Raw genomic sequence first — 20,862 nt, 5'->3', positions numbered from 1 at the left:
TATTCTCACTTTAAGTTCATCTGTCTAATAGTTATGAACTTACATGAAATGCTGCAAATTTTTCTTAAGAGCTTAACCTTACACACCATAAAATTCAACTATTTATTAGAATAAATTCTGTAGTTCAGTGATATTTAGTAAATTTATTAATGTGTAACCATCATCAGAATCTAGATTCCTTATGACTGTTTGGAGTCAGTTTTCACTCCTACAATCAATCCTAGGCAATCGCTGTTATGCTTTCTTTCTGTACAGTCTCCTTTTCTAGAAATTTCATGTAAAAAGTATCATAAAATATGTAGCATTTTGTGTGTAGCTTTTCCACCTAGTGTGTTTCTAGGGTTCATTCACGTTGTTGCGTGTATTGGTATTTAGCTCCTCTTTAATTGCTGAATAGTATTCCATGCATATGCCACATCTTATTTATTCATTTAATAGTTGATATACAATTGTATTGCTATTTTATTGTTATTAAGAAGGATATGGTTATGAACATACACTAAAATCCTTTTTATAGATCTATTTCCATTTCTCTTGGGTATATACCTAGGAGGAGAATGACTGGGTTTATATTAAGTACATAAACATGTAAATGTATAAATACATTTTTGTATTCCATTTCTTCTCATTTTCACCATTGTAGTCAATATTTTGATTATAAACATTCTGTTGCGTTTTTGTGGTATCATATTGTAAGGTTTTATATATTTATTTTTTATTTTTATTTTTTAAATACAATTTATTGTCAAGTTAGCTAACTTGCAGTGGGTACAGTATGCCCTTGGCTTTGGCTGTAGATTCCCATGATTCATCACTTACATAAAACTCCCAAGGCTCATCCCAACAAGTGCCTTCCTCAATGCCCTTCACTAATTTTCCCCACCTCTCTGCCCCCCCCATCCCCTTCCACCCTCAGCTTGTTCTCGGTATTTAAATGCCTCATGATTTGCCTCCCTCTCTGTAACTGTTTTTCCCCTCCCCACTGGTCTTCTCCTAAGTTTCTCAGCTTCCACATATGAGTGAAAACATATGATATATGTCTTTCTCTGATTTATTTCATTTAGCATAATACCCTCCAGTTCCATCCATGTTGTTGCAAATAGCAAGATTTCATCTTTTTTCATTGCCAAGTAGTATTCTACTGTATACATATACCACTTATTCTTTATCCATTCATAAGTTGATGGACATTTGGGCACTTTCCATAATTTGGCTATTGTTGATAGTGCTGCTATAAACATTGGGGTACATGCACCCCTGTGAACCAACATTCTTATATCCTTTGGATAAATTCCTAGTAGTGCTATTGCTGGGTTGTAGGGTAATTCTACCTTTAATTTTTTGAGGAACTTCCACACTGTTTTCCAGAGTGGCTGCACAAGTCTGTATTCCCATCTTTGCAAGAGAGTGCCCCTTTCTCGACAGCCTCACCAACATCTGTTGTTTCCTGAGTTGGTAATTTTAGCCACCCTGACCAGTGTGAAGTGGTATCTTAGTGTAATTTTGATTTGTATTTCCCTAATAATGGGCGATGTTGAGTATCTTTTCATGTGTCTGTTAGCCCTTTGGATGTATTTTTTGGAAAAGTGTCTATTCATGCCTTTTGCCCATTTCTTCACCGGCTTATTTGTTTTTTAGATTTGAATTTAGTAAGTTCTTTATAAATTTTGGATACTAACTCTTTATCCAATATGTCGCAACTATCTTCCCCCATTCCATTGGTTGCCTTTTAGTTTTGTTGTTTCTTTTGCTGTGCAAAGCTTTTTATCTTGATGAGGTCCCAATAGTTCATTTTTGCTTTTGTTTCCCTTGCCTCCAGAGACGTGTCGAGTAAGAAGTTGTTGAGGACGAGGCCAAAGAGGTTGTTGCCTGTTTTCTTTTCTAGGATTTTTGATGGTTTCCTGCCTCACATTTAGGTCTTTTATCCATTTTGTATTTATTTTTGTGTGTGGTGTAAGAAAGTGGTCCAATTTCATTCTTCTGCATGCTGCTGTCCAGTTCTCCCAGCACCATTTGCACTGTCTTTTTTCCACTGGATACTCCTTCTTGCTTTGTCAAAGATTAGTTGGCCATACATTTGTGGGCTCAATTTTGGGTTCTCTAGTCTATTCCATTGGTCTATGTGTCTGTTTTTGTGCCAATACCATACTGTCTTTATGATTATACCTCTGTACTGTAGTACAGGCTAAAGTCCAGGATCATGATGCCTCTGGGTTTAATTTTCTTTGGCTATTCAGGGTCTTTTGTGGGTCCATACAACATGTTGTAGGGTTTTTTTTTTAAATGTTTATTTATTTATTTATTTATTTATTTAGAGAGCAGGGGAGGGGCAGAGAGAGAGGGAGAGAGAGAACCCAAGCAGGTTCCATGCTGACAGCATGGAGGGCTCCATCTCACAAACCGTGAGATTGTGACCTGAGCTGAAATCAAGGGTCAGAGGCTTAACAGACTGAGCCACCCAGGTGCCCCCATATTATAGTTTTAATTTCTGTTTCACTAAATTAAACTAAAAATGTTGAGCATCTTTCTGTGTGCTAATTAGCTAATCCTTCAGTGAAGTGTCTGTTCAAATTTTTGCCCATTTTTTGTTCAGTTGACTTTTTATTGTTGAATTGTAAGAGTTTTTTTTTATATTATTTATATTCTAGACACATATCCTTCATTAGGTACATAAATGTAATTTTTCCCCAGTATATAGCTTGCTTTTCTTTTTTTTTTTTTGTCATTCAAAGACTATTTCTTAAAACTTTGAAAAAGTCTTCTATCATTTTTTTAAATAGTGATTTGGGTATCATATTTAAGAAATATTTCTCTCATCAAAATTAGAACTATTTCCCTGTATAATAATGTGACCTAACTTTTTGTAGTGTGATGTAAGGATCTAAGTTTGTGTTCTGTCTTGGGATTTTTTTTTTTTTTTTTGGTACTGTCCCAGAGTATTATTTTGTCCTAGCTGAGACCAGTTGTCTCAGCACTATTTGTGGAAAAGATTTTCTCTATTAAATTGCCTGGATGTCTTTGTCAAAAATCAATTGACCACATTATGTAAGAGTTTTCTTATATTTTCTATTGTATTGCATTGTGCTATATATATATTCACACACCATTGTGATTACTGAAATTTTATAAGTTTGAAACTTGATTTTATAAGTCTTCTAACATTGTTTTTTTTGTTTTAAAAAAATTGACCATTCTAGGTCCTCTGTATCTCCATTTAAGTTTGATGATCAGTTTACCAGATTCTATAAAATAATCCTGCTGGAATCTTGATAAGGATTGTATTAAATCTAAGCATCAATTTCTGGAAAAAAACACATCTTAATATTAATTCTTTTAATGTGTAAACATGGATTATCTTATTATTTACTCAGATGTTCCTTAAATTCCTTAAATGTAGTTTTCAACATATGGGTCTTATACTGTTTTTCTAAAGCTTGTTCTTATTTTATTCTTTTTGATAAAATTATTTTCTTAATTTCTTAATATGTAATATTGTTACTACATAAAAATACAATTGACTTTTTTATGGTGATCTTGTACCCACCAACCATGCTAAACTTGTTTACTAATTTTGTAGATTGTTTCGAATTTCCTACACGTAAGATAATGCCATCTGTAAGTAAAGATAGTTTTCATTCTTTCTAATCTGCCTGACATTAATTTCTTTTTCTTGCTCTATTTCAGTGCCTAGAATTCTTAGTACAATGTTGAATAAAAGTATAAGGGTGGGCATTTCAATCTCAAAGGATAAGTATTCTGTCTTTCACTATTAAGGATGTTGTTAGGTATAGATTGTGCACAGATACACGTGATTGATGCCTTTGATCAGTTGGAGGAAATTCCTATTAATTTCTAGGTTATTGAGAGTTTCTTTCTTGCTGGCTGGCTTTCTTGCTTTTTTGCTTTCTTTCTTTTGGACATTGGGTTTTGTTAAATGCTTTTTCTATTTTTATTAAGAATATTATGCGATGATGTCTTGCATTCTATAAATATGGTATATTACATTAACTAGTTTTCAGATGCTAAAACAACCTTGACTTCCTGAGTCAAGATAAACCTCCCTTGATTATAATGAGTATTAGTTTCCATGGATTCCTGTTATCTTTTGCTAACATTTTGTTAATAATTTTTACAACTACACCCATGAGAATGTTGATCTATAATAACATTTTCTAGTGGTATCTTTTTCTAGCTTTAGTATTAGGATAATTCTGGACTCAGTGAATATCTCAGGAAGCATCCTTTCTTTATTTATTTTCTGAAAGACTTTGTAAAGAATTTGATATTATTTTAAATAATTTATCTATGAAGCCATCTTGGCCCAAGTTTTTCTATTTGGAAAGTATTTTATTTCTAATTCAATATAATTATTTCTTTATAAGCCTATGCAGTTATTCTATTTCTTCCTGAGTTAGTTTTGTTTACTTTTTTCTTTCTAGGAATTTTTCCATATAAATAAATTATCTAGTCTTTTACATAAAGTTGTCCATAAAATGATTCTCTTACACTTGTGTCAGTTTCAGTACGGTCACTTACTATGCCCTCTTTACATTCTGAGTTGGTCATTTGTGTCTTCTCCATTTTTACTTAGTCATATTTATCAATTTTGTTCATCTCCTAAAATAACCAACTTTTGGCCTTGTTGAGTTTTCTCTATTGTTCTCTGTTTCATTGATTTGTGCTCTGATGTTTAATTTTCCTTCCTTCTATTTGCTTTGGTTTTAATTTGCTCTGTTTTTCTAGTTTCTTAAGATGGAAGCTTATATTATTGATTTGAGATCTTTTTGCTTTACTAACATGACATTTCAAAGCTACAGATTTCCTTCTATCCACTGCTTGATCTGTATCCCATAAGTTTTGATATCTTTTTATTTAATATAGTTCAAAATATTTTCCAGTATGTCCTGTGATTTATTATCTGGCCTGTGGATTATTTAGAATGTAAGCTATTTAATTTTCATATGGAGATTGGCCAAACTTCTTTCTGTTGTTTTCTATTAATTCTGTCATAGTCTTTAAATTATTTTGATCCTTTTAAACTTATTGAGACTTATTTTATGGCCTAGAATATGGCTTATCCTGGAGAACATTCTATATGTATTTGAAAATAATGTACATTTACATTGTTGTTTGGTTAAGTGTTCTGTAAATGTCAGTTGTGTCAAGTTGGTTATTAGGTTATTTAATTCTTCTATATCCTTACAGATTTTCTGTCTAGTTGTCTTATAAATTATTGAGAATGGGGCATTGAAATCCTCAACGCTAATTACTGAATTGTCTATTTCCTTTTTCAATAGTGTCAGTTTTTGCTTCAAGTATTGTGAGGCTCTGTTTTTAGGTGTGTATACATTAATTTTTTTAAAAATATCTTCCTGATGTAGTAACTATTTTTCATCATGAAATGTCACTCTTTTTGTCTAGCAATGTTTATTGTCTGAAACTCTATTTGATCTCATATGAACTTGGGTATTCTGTTCTCTTATGATACTTAGGCATGCGATATCTTTTCCCATCTTTGTACCTTGAAACTCTTTGTATCTTTATATGTGTTCCTTATAGACTAAATATAGTTGGATCTGCACCCTTTGCCCCAGTCACTCTTTGTCTTTTTTTATGAAATTTATTTATTTTTGAGAGAGAGAGAACACAAGTTGGGGAGGGGCAGAGAGAGAGGCAGACACAGAATCAGAAGCAGGCTCCAAGCTCTCAGCACGAGCTCCACACAGGACTCAAACCCATGAACCATGAGATCACGACCTGAGCCAAAGTCAGATGCCTAGCTGACTAAGCCACCCAGGTGCCCCATTCTTTGTCTTTTAATTGGAGTGTATATTAGTTTCCCAAGGCTGCCATAACAAAATACCACTAACAAATTGTTAACACAACAGAAACTTACTTTCTTACCATCCTCAAGGCTGAAAGTCCAAATCAAAGTGTTAGCAGGATTGTTTTCTACTGGAGGCTCTGAAGGAGAATCTGGTGCCTCTTTTCTGGATTCTGGTGGTTGCTGGCAATTTTTAGTGTCCCTTGGCTTGTAAACATAATTACTCCAATCTCTGGCTTTGTTTCACAAGGCATTATCTGCAATGTTCCTGCCAGTGTTTCCACATATTCCCATCCTTACATGCACACCAGTCATTGAATAAGGACTCACATTAATCTAATATGATCTCCTCTTGACTTCCTTACATCTACAAAGACTATTTCCAAGTAAAATTACATTCTGAAGTTTGTAGACATAAATTTTGGGAAGACATCATTCAACCTATTACAGTGTGTTTATTCCATTCATATGGAATGTAATGATTTGGTTGGTTTTCTAGCTACCATTTTGCTATTTGTTTTTTTGTGTTAGGTCTCTTTTATTCCTGTGTTACTCACTTACTACTTAAAAACATTTTTAATTCTATATATATACAATGGAGTATTACATGGCAGTGAGAAAGAATGAAATACAGCCATTTGTAGGAAAGTGGATGGACCATGAGGGTGTCATGCTAAGCAAAATAAGTCAGGCGGAGAAGGACAGATACCATATGTTTGCACTCTTAGGTCTAACAGGAGAACAGGAGAAACCTAATGGAGAACCAGGGGGAGGGGAAGAGGGAAAGAGAGCTGGGGAGAGAGAGGGACGCAAAACCTGAGAGACTATTGAATACTGAAAATGAACTGAGGGTTGAAGAGAGGGGGAGGGAGGTGGTGGTAATGGAAGAAGGCACTTGTGGGGAAGAGCACTGGGTGTTATATGGAAACCAATTTGACAATAAACTATTTAAGAAAATAAAAAATAAAAACATTTTTAATAAACAATTTTAATTGATTTTTTGTATTCTTAGTGGTTACTCTAGGGATTAAAGTGTATATTTTAAATCTTCACATTCTACTATAAGTCAACATCTCCATTATTGCTATTATTGTCATATATATTATAAACCAAATAGTTTATATGTTATAAACCAAATAGTAGCTTTATCATTATTGTTTTATAGACTATTTAAAAAAGAAATTTAAAGAAAACTAGTTGTACGTTTTTGTGTTCTCTTATATTTGCCTGCAATTTTAAGATGCTCTGTATTCCTTCTTGTGGACTTGAGTTACTGTCTAGTATCATTTTCTTTCAGCCTGAAAGATTTTCTTTACTGTTTCTTCTAAGACAAATGTGCAACCAACAAATTCTTCTAGTCTTTGTCTAGAAATGTGTTTATTTTGCCTTCATGTTTCAAAAATATTTTTGTTGTACAGAGAATTCATTGTTGTCAATTTCTACTTCAGCATTTATTTATTTCAATTCTTTAAATGTTTATTTATTTTTGAGAGAGAGAGAGAGAGAGCTCATGAGCAAGCACAAGTGGGGGAGGGGAAGACAGAGAGGGAGACAGTATCTGCACTAAGCAGAAAACCCAAAACACATGGCTCAAACTCATAAACTGCAAAATCATAACCTGAGCTGAAGTTGGAAGCTTAACCCACTGAGTCCCTCAGGTGCCCCTCAGTATTTTAAATATGTCACTCTAACATTTCTTCATTATTTCTGATGAGGTGTTCACCATTGTTTTGTTGTTACCCAGTACAATCTGAGTCATTTTCATTTACTGTTTTCAAGATTTTCTCTTTCTTTTTGACTTTCATTCATTTGACTGTAAAGTATGTAGGTATGGTTCTCTTTGTCTTTAACCTTACTACAACTTTGTTAATCTTGGATCTATAGACTAAAGTTTTTCTTCAAATTTAAGAATTACCAGCCAATATTTTTTTCAAACATGTTTTCTGCTTCATTCTTTTTTCTTCCTTCTGAGACTGCCATCACGAATAAGTATGTTTAAGAGTGTTCCATAGCTTTCTGAGACTGGTATTTCTCCCCTATGTTTTCTTTTTATCAAATTGGATAATTTTCATTGATTTATTTTCCACATCACTGGTTCTTGTTCTCACCATCTTAAATCTATATGTACAGTCAAATTATAGAATTCACCTCATGAATTTTTTTATTTTGGGTCCCATATTTTGAACTATAGAATTTCTATTTAATTCTTTTTATAGCTTATATTTCTTTATTTATCTGTTGAGTCATTGTCATCATATTTTCTTTAATTTATGGGACATAGTCATTTTATTCTTTGAACATATTTATAATAGTGACTTTGATCCCTTTGTCTACTAAGTTCAACACTTAGACTCCTATTTCTTTTTATTTAATGTTTATTTGTTTATTTTGAGGGGGAGAGAGTGGGCAAGGTAGAAAGAGAGGGAGAGAAAATCCCAAGCAGGCTCCATGTTGTTAGCACAGACCCCGACCCAGGGCTCAATCCCATGAACAAATCATGACCTGAGCCAAAATTAAGAGCTACATGCTTAACAAATTGAGCCAGCCAGATACCTCTCTGGATTCCAATTTTTATTGATTTTTTTCCCCTGTTTCTTTGCATGTTTTACATTTTTGGTGGAAATTGGACATTTTAAATTCTACTTGGTAGCAATATCTTATCTTCAGTCTTCCCCTTTACCTCAGGCTTCTTATTGTTTTGTTGCCTCAATAAATTGCCTGTACTTAATCTAAGAAATCTCTCTTCCCTTGGATTGTAGCCACTGATGTCTCCACTCTTTTTTTAAATGCTTCTTCTCTTTATTTGTTTCTAGCATGGCTTATTAGCTTTATACCTACTTTATAGTAGCTTTAGTAGCTTTACACATACTATAATCAGCCAATGATTTGGACAGGATTTGTGATCAAGCACTTCGAGCCATTATGACCTCCACCCTCTGCCAATGGATATGTCTGTGTGTTGGATAGCACATTTAAATTCAGAAAGTTTTCATATATGCTCAGTTTTTAATTCCCACTGGATTTTCTTGGATCTTCATGGCACATGTCTGGCATACACAGAGACCTTATCTAGCCCTTCTAATGCTCTCTTATTTTCAAAATTTCTTCATTAAAAATCAAGTTAGTCTGCCAGTCACCCTAACTGGGATTGCAACCTCAAAGTAGCAAGGCTGTGGGCTTTCTCATTCATTTCTAGCTAAGATTATTACTCTTACTGACCACATCTCTAAGCATAAGATTTCACAATTCACTCCAAGCCAAGTCAGCACACTGCGACCATGAGGGGCCTCTGCTTTTCATTGTCAAGGTTTCTCTGGTAAAACTACTATTCTGACTGACTAACACACCCTTAGTATTCCCCTCAGTTTGATTAAACTTTAGAAAAGTCTATTGTTGAGTATAGACCTCTGACTTTCCTTTCCTTATAGCATTTACTTTAGAAAACTTGGCAATTATCAATTCTTTCTCTGCCCCTTTGAGATTAAGTTTTCTCCTAGTTTCTTTCTTGTTTCACTATCCAGGAGTATCTTTGTAATGGATTTCCCTTTGAAATGTGATCATCAATTAAGGTATCACTCCTATATCCCGATCTTTTTGGTAGATGTTAGAAGCCTAACTTTGATCAGTGTTGATTAGCAAATGCAAATGGCCGAATCATATTGACCAATCTCCCCCCCTAATGTCCTCTAGTACTTTTGCACTAACTCGCTTCAGTGCCTAAAAACTCTCTTGCCTTTTGTTTCAGTATGGGTGAACTCAATATTTCTCTCTTATTTCATTTGTCTTGAATAAAGTCTTCCTTGCCTGTTTAACTCTGTCTTGTGCAATTTTTTTATTGACATAGCCAAACTGGAAGGGTGTGAAAATCCCACGAACAAGAATACCTCGAACTCCCACTATTCTTAACTGAAGCTCCACCAGTTTCTCATAAATAAATGTTACTCAAATTTGTTATTTGCCTTTGGTTCATTTCCAGAGATCTGAAGTGGTTGTTTTTGACAGTTTGTCTAGTAGGTATGTTTGTTGCAGAGAAGTTTTGCTGATTTTTTCATTCTGCTATAGCCATCCTCCAACATTTTTAATAATTCTGAATTTTAATATCACTACCAGGAAGAGTTAACTGATTATTTACACATTTGGAAATAATCTTTAATGTACAGTCTTTTTGTGAACACAGAGCATTTATTAAAGAAAAAAAACTATCCTCATAACATGACTTATTTCACTGTATTTGACCACACAAAGGAGAATTTTTCTATTTTCACACTGTGTTTTCTGTCCATTTAGCTCCTTTTGCTTGGTAAAGTATTTTTCTCTCTCTCCTTTATTATTTTTTTTCCTTCAATGAAGTTTGTTGGATGCATTTCTAAAAACTAAGTGAATTCTATCCACTGATCTTTTATCTATAGAGACATTTACACATCCAAAAAGAAATAGTTAAGCAAATTAGTAATGTATGACTCTATTTTTACTTTTCATCCAGATTTGGTGCACTGGTCTACCAAATTCCAGTCTTTTATCCTCCTAACTTTCAAGTGGAGAGGTGATACATCTATAATTATATTTGTCAAGATCTTTTGTCTCTTCATGAATAGAGTTCCTTGTCTGCTTACATGCTCCTCAGTTGACATTTATGAAGACATTACACATGAGAAAATGAGGTGAGACAATTAGGGGAGACAGTTAGACAATGGAGATAATGTTGGATAAATTCACTCCAAAATTCCCTCACAAATTTTGAGTGATTTTCATTTAAGCTCAATGATTTATTTACTTTCCTTTTAACCCTTCTGTGTAACTTCTACTATCTGACTTAATACAAATTTATCTGCTTCAAAAATTTTCTGGCTATTTTTTCCAAAGTTATTTTTGATAAATTTACTAATATGTTTCTTAATACTCACATTTTCCTGTATTTTGTGTATGCTTAGATACTTGCATATGCAAGATAAATATTTATTATTGTAGGGTTAGAATTTGGCTTATTTAGGGCTAGGATTTATTTATTATTTATCCCTATTTTGTGTAATGATAGAATTAAAACAGAGTTTAAGAAATATGTTCACATAATAAAAATACTACAGCTACCATTGCTGTTGCTGCTGCTCATAACTACTACTAGATAATGTTTATTTATCTCTTGCTGTGATCCAAGTACTGTTTTAAGGATTTCAGTTGTGATAGTTATTTAGTCTTTACAGTAGACTATGAGGTAGATACTATCATTATCACCATTTTATAAGCTGAACTATTGTCGGTGAGAGAAGTTGAGAAAATCTCAAGATTACATGATAATAAGAAATAAAAAAGAATACCTGCATAATTAGTCTGTTTCAAGTGTTGTTCTAAGAGCATTATATGTTTAACATATTTTAGCAACATAGTCAATGAAATTATCCTATGAAATCCGGTAGCTTTTATTATTGTTGTCCTCATATTGAAGATAGGTAAACTAAAGCATATAGATGTGAAATTGTTCATGTTCATATAGTCAGTAAATATCATTCTGGGATTGGAAGTCCACAGCCTAACTCTCTAGTGAGGGCTGGAGCCGATGTTTGAACTGCAGCAACCTGACCCCAGACCTCATGCTTCACCATTACTTTCTGCTGCCTGGCAGACAAATTGCACATGAGTTTTTGGTAGAATTATTGAAGTTTGGGATTAGAAGAAACTTCAAAAGTAGTCATCTATTGAACAATCTATTTTACATCTGTGGCAAAATCCTCCCCAGAATTTTTTCTCAACAAGTTTTTGTCCTGACTTTCTTTGAAAATCTTCACTAATAGAGAATATACTAACCCCAGGGCAGCTTATTCCATTTTGAGTTGATATTATTAGAAAGTACTTTTCTCTGTTATGATAAAATTTGAATTCTTGTAGGTGCCACTAAAGTCCTTTGAATCTGAATTGGCCCTCTGAAGTCACAAGAAATAAGTTTAATTCCTTTTCCACATGATAGCTTTTTAAATATATGAAATAAAAATTTTAGGAACTCTTCTCTTACTTTTAGTTTCTTGAACTATCCCACATATAACATGTCTCTGAGATCTCTCACCGTCTTAGTCTCTCTCCTTTGGACCAAAAACCTTGTATATTTTCCTCCTGAACCATGAAGCACAATACATAATATTTTAGATATATTCTGAACATTGTATAATACAGCAAGCTAAAACATTCTGTTTCCTTTATGGAGATTAGTATAGGTCAATGGTTGAAAGGGTGGATGCTTTTAAAACTAACTATCTAGTTTTGATTTCTGTTTCCAACACTTATAACCACATTAGTTTGGACATGTTTCTACAACTCAATGCCTCAGTTTTGTCACTGGTTAAATAGAGATAAGTGTAGCTATTTTGTAGAATTGGTATGAGGATAAAGTGCAACCCTTGGAAATCCTTAGAAAACTTCCTGAAACAGTATGAGCTCAGAAACTGTGGGCAAAGTTGTTTAAAAATTCAGGCACTTATTGAAGGTCTATTATATAGACATTGACATTGCAAAGACAGAAAAATTATAGACTGTATTCCCTAGGTATCTCCACTTAAGATTCTAGACTTTATACTTCCTATGAAGAAACCTATGATTGCATTTGATTTTGGAAAATCATGTCACACTATGGACTTATACTTAGATAAGAGTAAGGGAAAATCCTTGAACCTTTTTCATGGTGCCTGCTGTGAAATGGTATCTCTTCTATCCTATTCTAGGTCATCCAGTTATATCTTGTAAAGATCTTTTGGGATCCTGATTGTGTCTTCTGGGGTAATGGTTTCCCATCCAACCTACATGTCATATGTGCCTATGAGAAGCCTTCCATCAATGTGGCAACCAAGTCATTGGTGAAATGTGAAGTAGAACAGCATCAAAGACAGAGCCTGCAGCAACCCTCAGAGAGCTCCCTTTGGGGAGTCATTTACAAGTTAGAAATCCACCTTACTGTGCTCAGACCCAGAACATTTCTTAATCTTGTTAATAAGAACACTGTGGGAGGCTTTTTTACAAGCCTTATTTAAACACAAATGTCTAATATTAATTTATTTATCATTATTTGTTTGGTAATCTTAACTCTATTTAAGAGAGAAAGAGAGAGAGAGAATGATCTTAGTATTTACTGAGTGCAATTGTTTCAAGGAAGCTGTGCTGATTCTTAGTAATTACTGTCTTCTATAAGGTCTTTCAGAAATCTTCTTAATAATCGCTTATATAACCTAACTAGGGTTTAATAGTAAATGTGCCTTTTGTATTTTAAGATACACTTCTTCATTTTTAAAATTAAGACTTTATTATTATTGTTTCTGTCTCCACTCTCATCTCTGTCATTAACTGCCAAGATAATGATGGTTTAGAAATATCATTTACAATCCTCTCTCATAGATTTTGAGATCTAATTTTTTAGGGCCTTGATACTTGAATCATTTAAAGATATCTTTTACAATCACCTCATTTACATTGGTTTCAACTACACTTCCCTGATGCCTTTCTATCCCTCTCCAATATGAAAATCCCTCTTGACAGAGAAGTTGGCAATCAAATCTGCTATAATACCACTAATCTCAAATTGATAGCATTTTTGCTAAAAAAATAAACTTGATGTTTCTCTAGTATCTTTTGTATTTTTATAACATCTATTCTTTCTGACTTTATTCTTTAAGACCATTCTTTTAGGTTGATGACATTTATATATTTACCAACTGTGGTCCTTCTTTTGTACATTCAACAATTCTTTCCACAAATATTTGTTAAGAGTCTATTATTTTCCAGGCACTGTTCTAGGCACTGGGGTACAATAGTATGAAACTGTCATATTCCTTGACTTACACATCCTAGTGTAAATTTTTTATTATTTGATTTATCTTTCCACTTTTTTCTGACCTGGGGATAGTTTTCTTCTACATGCTGAGCTTTTCATTATTGAGCATCATTCAGTCCTTTTGAGATATATTTTTAAGTTAGAGTCTCATGATCTTAGAAAAAAGTTCTCACTTTTTCTCCTTGAAAATTCTTGAAATCGGCCTTCTGAATTTCTGGGTCAATGTCTAATATTTTCCCTAGCATCTATCTCCATTAATGTTTCCATGATATGATAAAACTAAAGACAGTAATATGGGACAATGAGACTTTGTCATAGCTTACACAGATGTTGGAACATGTGGAAGTTGGATTTTAAGTCTCAGTTTTTGTGTTTTTGTATTTTTTTATTTCTTCATTATTCTATTATAATCATTCATGTATTTTTCATGGGTTTCTTATATCACCAAGATGTTTTGACAACTCTCATGAGATTTATTAGCGCATACTCAAATATGATAAGAAAGATAAAGTATTTTTCTTAAAATTACTATATTTTTATTGCTAATTTAAAATTCATCTGGATTTTAGGAATAGCCCTGCCCTAGTCTATGCCATCCTCGTTATATGGACCTGGAGCATGCTGCAATTTCCGCTTGACCTGGCAGGTAAATGTCTTGATGTTCGCTCAAAGAAACAGAAAATGACTAACTCTTGATTAAAAACTGTAATAAAGCTAAGGAGGCATCTGAGAGGATTATCATTTTAATCATTTTAATATCCCAGTGTTAGTTTCAGTTCAATTTAGGAGAAAACTCAACTGTAACTTAGGAAAGCCATTAGCGGGTCCATCCCGGTACATGGTGAGTCTGAGATAATTGAACATACCAGAGCACAGCTTTACATTCACTTCAAAAGTGGTTCCATCATGTATGAGTTGGAAAATCTCCCTCAAATTAGTTAAGACAGCTGTGCCTCAGTTTCTTACCAATGAGATGGGGCTGATAATCATAGTAGCTAGGGTTGAAGGTTACTGTGATGACAAATGAGATACAGTTTGTAAAGTGCCTAGCACATTTGCTGGAATATAAATATTCCTTCTGCATATTTTATGGGCTCACTTTTGTTCCTCCTGAGTCTTTGCAGGAAAAAATGGTTTTCTAAGCATATCATACTAATCTAGAGATGCATTGTTCAATATGGTACCCTCTAGCTACCTTTGGCTATTGAAATTTAGATAAAAATTAATTAAAATCAAATAATATTCAAAGTTTGGTTTCTCAGTCACACTAGCCACATTTCAAGCACTCAGTTGCCACATGTGGCTGCTGTAGTAGGCAGTGCATTAGGCAGAACATTTTTACCATCACAGAAGGTTCAATCAGACAGCATTGATCTGTAGTCATCCTTAACTTCTAGGAAGGATTCCTGGAATTCTGATTGAGAATTCTCTAGGATGCCACTTTACTCTAAAGTAATTCTAGGATTTACTAATTACATTTTCCTTAAGCCTGACTTCTTTTTTATGGCACCCTACCCACTGGCATCAGGATTAGAATTAATCTAGAACAGGGATATTTAATCTTCTCTGCCTCTCTTTTTGGCTTATTTAATAGGCCCAGCACTTTCAGAGGCAATTTTAGAATTTAGCAACCACTTTCTGAAACAAAATTGTCACAGGAATAGATGGAAAGAGTTACTGTGGCTTTTTAGAAACACCCAAAATCTTATTACTAGTTAATAATTACACACACACACACACACACACACACACACACACATATTTTGTCATAATGTGCCCAATCTACACTTATTGATCAGGTGGTGTCTTCCCACAAAATATTAGGTACCATCACTTGAGATGTTGAACACTCTTAGGGGGTCCCGTCAGAACCATTTCCTGACCCTAACTTCTTAGGAGAGGCCTTTATTGATCTTATGTTGCTGTTTCTTTTGTCATTCACTCTGCTGATCCTCACCCTATACTATCTTGTGGTTTATAGCCTTGCTAAGAAACTTTTTATTTGGGAAAGAAATTCTGTAAACTTTCGGGGGTGATAATATTATGCAGCTGTTTGAAAAACAAAGACCAAATGTTACTTCTGACTAAATCACTATTGTATTTTCCAACAAACAGTGCATTATGTTCACCCATATCAAAGCAGCTTCATAATATTTGCAGGCTCCAGTAGACGAAGGCATTCTTTGTTTGAAAATTCCAAATGGAAAGCTTCATTATTATAAAGGATTATTTTATGCCCTTGACCTTGAATTAAATTAGCATTTTAGAAATTAAAACAAAAAGGTTCATCTGTTGATTGGGCCTCCTTTTGTTCAACTGGAAAATCAGTAATTATATCCAGTGTTTCTTGTAAACTGTGAAACAAAACCATAAGGCATTAGACAAAATAAAATAACAATGGCATTTATTTTGGGCTTTTGTCCCCCCACCATTAAAAAAATATGTTCAACATGAGTTGAGTTTGAATTTGAATTATAAACACTTGAATTTCCACAACATAATTTACCCATATGGCTGACTGAGTCAACCAGGAAACAGGTAGATCCCAAAGGGAGGACACAGAAGGATCCTGGCCATACTCTGTTATACTCTGTTCCATCTCCCAAACTCGGCAGTAGTTAAGTCATTCATTTCATTATCCGAACGGAAATAGAGAAGTGAAAAATCAGAGAGGAGTCAGTGGAAACAAAAAGAACTGGTGAATTGGGGCCCCTCTCCTCACAGACATCATTGTTACTTCGGTTTCCAGAGGAAGAAACAGGCTCAGGAAGGTTAAGTGACTTGGTTAAGCATCTTGCTTTAAAAAAACAAATAGGGAAGACAGGTGGCGGTGATGGTGGAGGGCACTTGAGGGGAAGAGCACTGGGTGTTGTATGGAAAACAATTCGACAATAAAATATTATGGAAAAAAAACAAATGAGGCAGCTAGTCTATCTGACTCCAGGCCTAGAGCGCCTGGCTGTGCGGTATCCCTACACTGTAGATCCTGAGGACAGACACGACAGTTTGTCTTCTCCTTTATTCTGTCTAGCCTGGTTGATTGTGCTTTCCCCAGGATTCGGACTAGAACGTGATCTAAAATTTGTTACATGGATGGAAACATGAGGACTAGCTTACTTTGGTGTTTTATTGAAATTATAACAGATTCTTGATTTTGAATAAAATGACCAAGGATGGTAAATGGTTAAAGGGTGGCTAAAGGCGGTGTTAAATGTTAAGGGTGGTTTCACCTCTTCCCCCCAGAGTTAAATTAGAATCACTCCCAACTGTTAACTAGCATATCACCCATTATTGATGACTTGTTCCCATTTCATTCTGTCCTAGACATTTTAGGGATGTGCTAATTGGTCTGTCTTGTATTCTCAGTACAGCATGTCGTCTGCCCCTTGTCTGTGGCAATGAGGGGGTTCCCCAGCCTGTTTTTTTGCCAGTACAGTGCCGATCTGTGGAACATTGGAATCAGCATCTTCATACAAGATGGCCCCTTTCTTGTTGTGCGTCTCATATTGATGACCTATTTCAAAGTGATAAACCAGATGCTGGTCTTCTTTGCCGCAAAGAATTTCCTTGTGGTGGTGTTACAACTCTATCGCTTGGTGGTGCTGGGGATGGACGTTCGTGCTTCCTTGCGAAATCAGCCAGGAAGACTGAAGGCAGAGCGCAGCTGCCCGTGTGAGCCAACTGTGAGTGAGATCTCACCTGGAGACTGGGCGGGTGGTTCTAATGGGGGCTTGGATTCCCCCTTGCAGGCCTTGTCAGTTACCCCCGAGGACTCTCACCGCACACCGTAGTTCTTTACATGCAGCATGAAGCTAGAATGTTCGACGTTCTGGTTTCTTTTATAGAGAGAATACTCTACCCCCCACCTCTCTTTTTTAACTTTGGCATATAATAATTTTCAAAAGAACAACATAAAAAGTGATCTTAAGCCAAAGCTGAGTTTTCTTTTTTCAACTGAATGGAGAGAACTTTGATTAGTGGCTATTGCTACAACTCCTGTGTGATGGTATCAGATGTTATAGTTGTTCAACGACTAAGTGATTTGTTTGTCTTGAACTGTTTGAAAAGCTATGGACAGGGTTACAGTGACATGCCCTCCAAAGATTTAGTGCAGACAAACTGTCACGGCTGTTACCTGAAAATAGAGAAGCTTTGAACTTTGGCTCCATTGTCAGACTATCTCATCTGATCTTTTCTGCAGTGTCCCTGACATAAAAAAATGTACATTCAGTGAATGCAGAACAAATGAAGGGAAAAGTGCTTTTAAAATTACCTCACTGTGAGCTGGAAGCAGTGAAAATCTCTGCCCAGCTTCCACAGCTTTGAGAGCCTTCTTCATTGCTGCACAGACCTTCTCAGGAAAATCATTTTTCTGGGCTGATGTGGTATTCTGTCATGGCGCATATGCTCTTCCAGAAATTTTATTGCTTTTGGCTTGGGCACTGCGAAATTCACAGTAAGCCGTTTCGGTTGTGAGGCAGGAAATACTGGTAATGCTAGCAAAGTCACAATTTCCACCCTGAAACATGATTTGCGGTATTCATCAGTATTTTTCTTTACTTTACCATGCTCTCCATTGCCAAGTCGAATTATGTGGGTTGATGCAAGGAAGCACTGAAGCAGTGAATAAAGGTGTTTTAGGCCCTCTCTGTGTTACCATAGTTTCCGGAGTCCGCCAGCAGTGGACGGAACTCCTCTGGGCTGCCACGACCGCCCTCACTCTCGGGGAAGGTGTTGGGGCTGGAGGCTGGCATCAGCCCTACACACAGCCAACAGCCCTTGATCAGGGATGGGGCTAAGAGCTCAGAAGATGCCACAGCGTTGCGGATACCAGAAAATTCTCTTTTCTTGCCTGCATTATGACTTCACTTCCCTAGTTTTGAAATAGCCATACTTTATCCTTTATATACACCTGTACTTCACAGATGGAGGTCATTCAGAACCTTTTGAAATGATTTTTGCTTCTAAGATACAGTGTGGAAAGTTACCTGACTGGATAGCAGTAATTACATGTGAGGCACACAGTTCCAGAACTCTTCTTTTAGGATTCAAGGCGGAATTCCTCCTTCTTAGTATGCTGAGGAATTAAAAGGGACATGAAAGATCAGACAGAGCATGACCTTAAATTGGGTGTGACTGTTTGACAACCAACTGGGACAATTTTATCTATAAATCTGTGTGACATGATATCTGTTCATAACATTGCATTAAAAACTTCATAGGCAAATTCTATTTTTATACAGAGAAATTGGTATTTTCAACTTAATTACTTCTTCGGTGCCTGATAGCCGCATTTCTGTTTCTTCCTTTTCTTCCTTGTGTTTCTAATTTTAACAATGTGATGATTGTAAAAATTACACATGAAACTAATGGAGTACATTTGTAATTTTCATAATAATTTTGTGAACATTAAGATCAGGAAGTTATATTTATAAAAAGAACTTGACAACTTTTAAGGGCATGTTATTTAAAATGCTTAGCAATTGGAAGCAAAATAATAACTGCTACTATTTATAAGAACGCCCGAGTGGAATCTGTTTCTGTGTTGACTATTTTATGTTGAATGTTTTCCTCCACAACATGTATGTGCTGCTTGTTACCGCAGAGTTGTTCATGGCATACATTTCATGTTTTAATTTTTTTTCTTCCAGCAAAACAAACATTGAACATCTAAAAATAGATAAACTATAAAGTAGTACAGGCTGTTACAAGGATATTTTTAAATGCTTTCAAATCTGAGACTTGGCTGGGCTTTGTGAATGAATTAAGTAAAGTATTTTGTAATCAGCACTCCTCCAAAGGCCCGGGAAATGGGAAGTCCAGCGTCTCACTTTCTTTAGAGTGCCAGGATGGCAAAGAGCACGGAAGACAGGGTTGGCAATGAATAGTGGCAAAATAGACACATGCTGTACAAGGTTTTCCAGGAAAATCCATAAGGGCAGCATTTGTTAACCTAACTGCCAGTACTCTCCCTCTCTTGGACTATTTTTATAACAGGAAAAAATTGTATTCATTTTGTTTATTTAAAAACAAAACCTTAATCCAGGTTGTATCCCTAGGACCCCTGACGGAGTTAAAATTTTATTCATCTAATTGTATGTTGTTATCATAGATGGCTAAACATTGGAGTGATTGAAAATATCCCAGCCTTTGCTCTATAAAGTGGTCAGAAGAGTAGTGACGCCCATATTGACAGCCTGGGACTTGCTTCCATTTTATTTAGAAGCAGATAACTGATTTAGATCATCTGTGCAATGTGTTGTAAGCCATCCCTCTCTACGGCCCAGCACAAGACACGTGACACACTAACCCTGGGCCATCTACCAGAGTGGGCTCATTTGTGGTGCTGTTGACATTGTTCTGGCTGTTATTCCAGAATGGCTTGATTAAAGCTCAATCAAACGTCATCCATAAAACATGTCACTCTCCTTGTGAGAAAACACAGTGCACATGTTTCAAAGACGCTGCATGTAAACAAATCTTATAACCATCTCATGGGATTTTCTTTTACCCTTCCTAAGGTGAGTGTCGGAGGAAGTGGCTTCATACTGCAAGATTTTTAACTGTCTTTGTCATTCATCATTCTCTTAATTTTTATTTAGAGATAACATAAACTGGAAATGCTAAACAAAAGAAATAAAAAATTGTTTTGACAATAACGTTCTCTCTAATCTTCCAAAATGAAAAAAAAAATTTTTACACAGATTTATCAATTGTCTCCGCAGTGTTTCCACTGGCATGCAGCAGCACTTCAGGCCTGGTAAGGTCAGAAAGACATAGCCAAGAAGTACCTGCATTCACTACTGCAATACTAATTGTGAATGTGTTATTTAATGGAAAGTTTCCAAAGTCCTGGAAAGGCCTGCATTGTAGGTGTACGTGGTTTAGGGTTTCCTCCCAAGTTTTCGAGTTCAACATTGATTTCTATTCTCTTTGGCATTTAATTTCATGATTGGGATTCTATTCTCCCCTTAAAAGAGGCTTATAACTGCAAAAGGCAGAGCCTCTGTCCACGTTTACTCTACTCTAGAGCCAGGAAAGTGAAATGCTGGATTATACTGCAGGGCCTCAAAGATGTATGTAAGAAAACAAACAATCTTGAATTATAAGAAGAGACTATTCCTTTTTTTTTTTCTTTTTACTTAGAGGAATTCTGATCCACTCTTGCTAATATCTGATTTGAAGGTTAAACAAGGCAGCTGGAGGACATTTGCAGCTTTGAGTC

The 20,862-nt window shown here is 35.2% G+C and overlaps 1 protein-coding gene across 1 annotated transcript in view; it reads left to right on the top strand.

The window, feature by feature from the left end:
* The window catches only part of TMEM26 (transmembrane protein 26), a 45,652-nt gene extending 25,356 nt beyond the window's left edge, over nt 1–20,296 (top strand). Inside the window, exons 5-6 of the mRNA XM_029931734.1 lie at nt 14,207–14,283; nt 17,004–20,296. Of these exons, the coding sequence (XP_029787594.1) occupies nt 14,207–14,283; nt 17,004–17,428 (502 nt within the window). The 3' untranslated portion in view covers nt 17,429–20,296. The remainder of the gene's footprint in view (nt 1–14,206; nt 14,284–17,003) is intronic.
* Nucleotides 20,297–20,862: the final 566 nt, after the last annotated feature.

Source organism: Suricata suricatta, chromosome 2 (genome assembly GCF_006229205.1).
Source record: "Suricata suricatta isolate VVHF042 chromosome 2, meerkat_22Aug2017_6uvM2_HiC, whole genome shotgun sequence".
Lineage (NCBI taxonomy): Eukaryota > Metazoa > Chordata > Mammalia > Carnivora > Herpestidae > Suricata > Suricata suricatta.
Note: the sequence above shows the minus strand (reverse complement) of the source record. Positions and strands in the feature narration are given on the sequence as shown.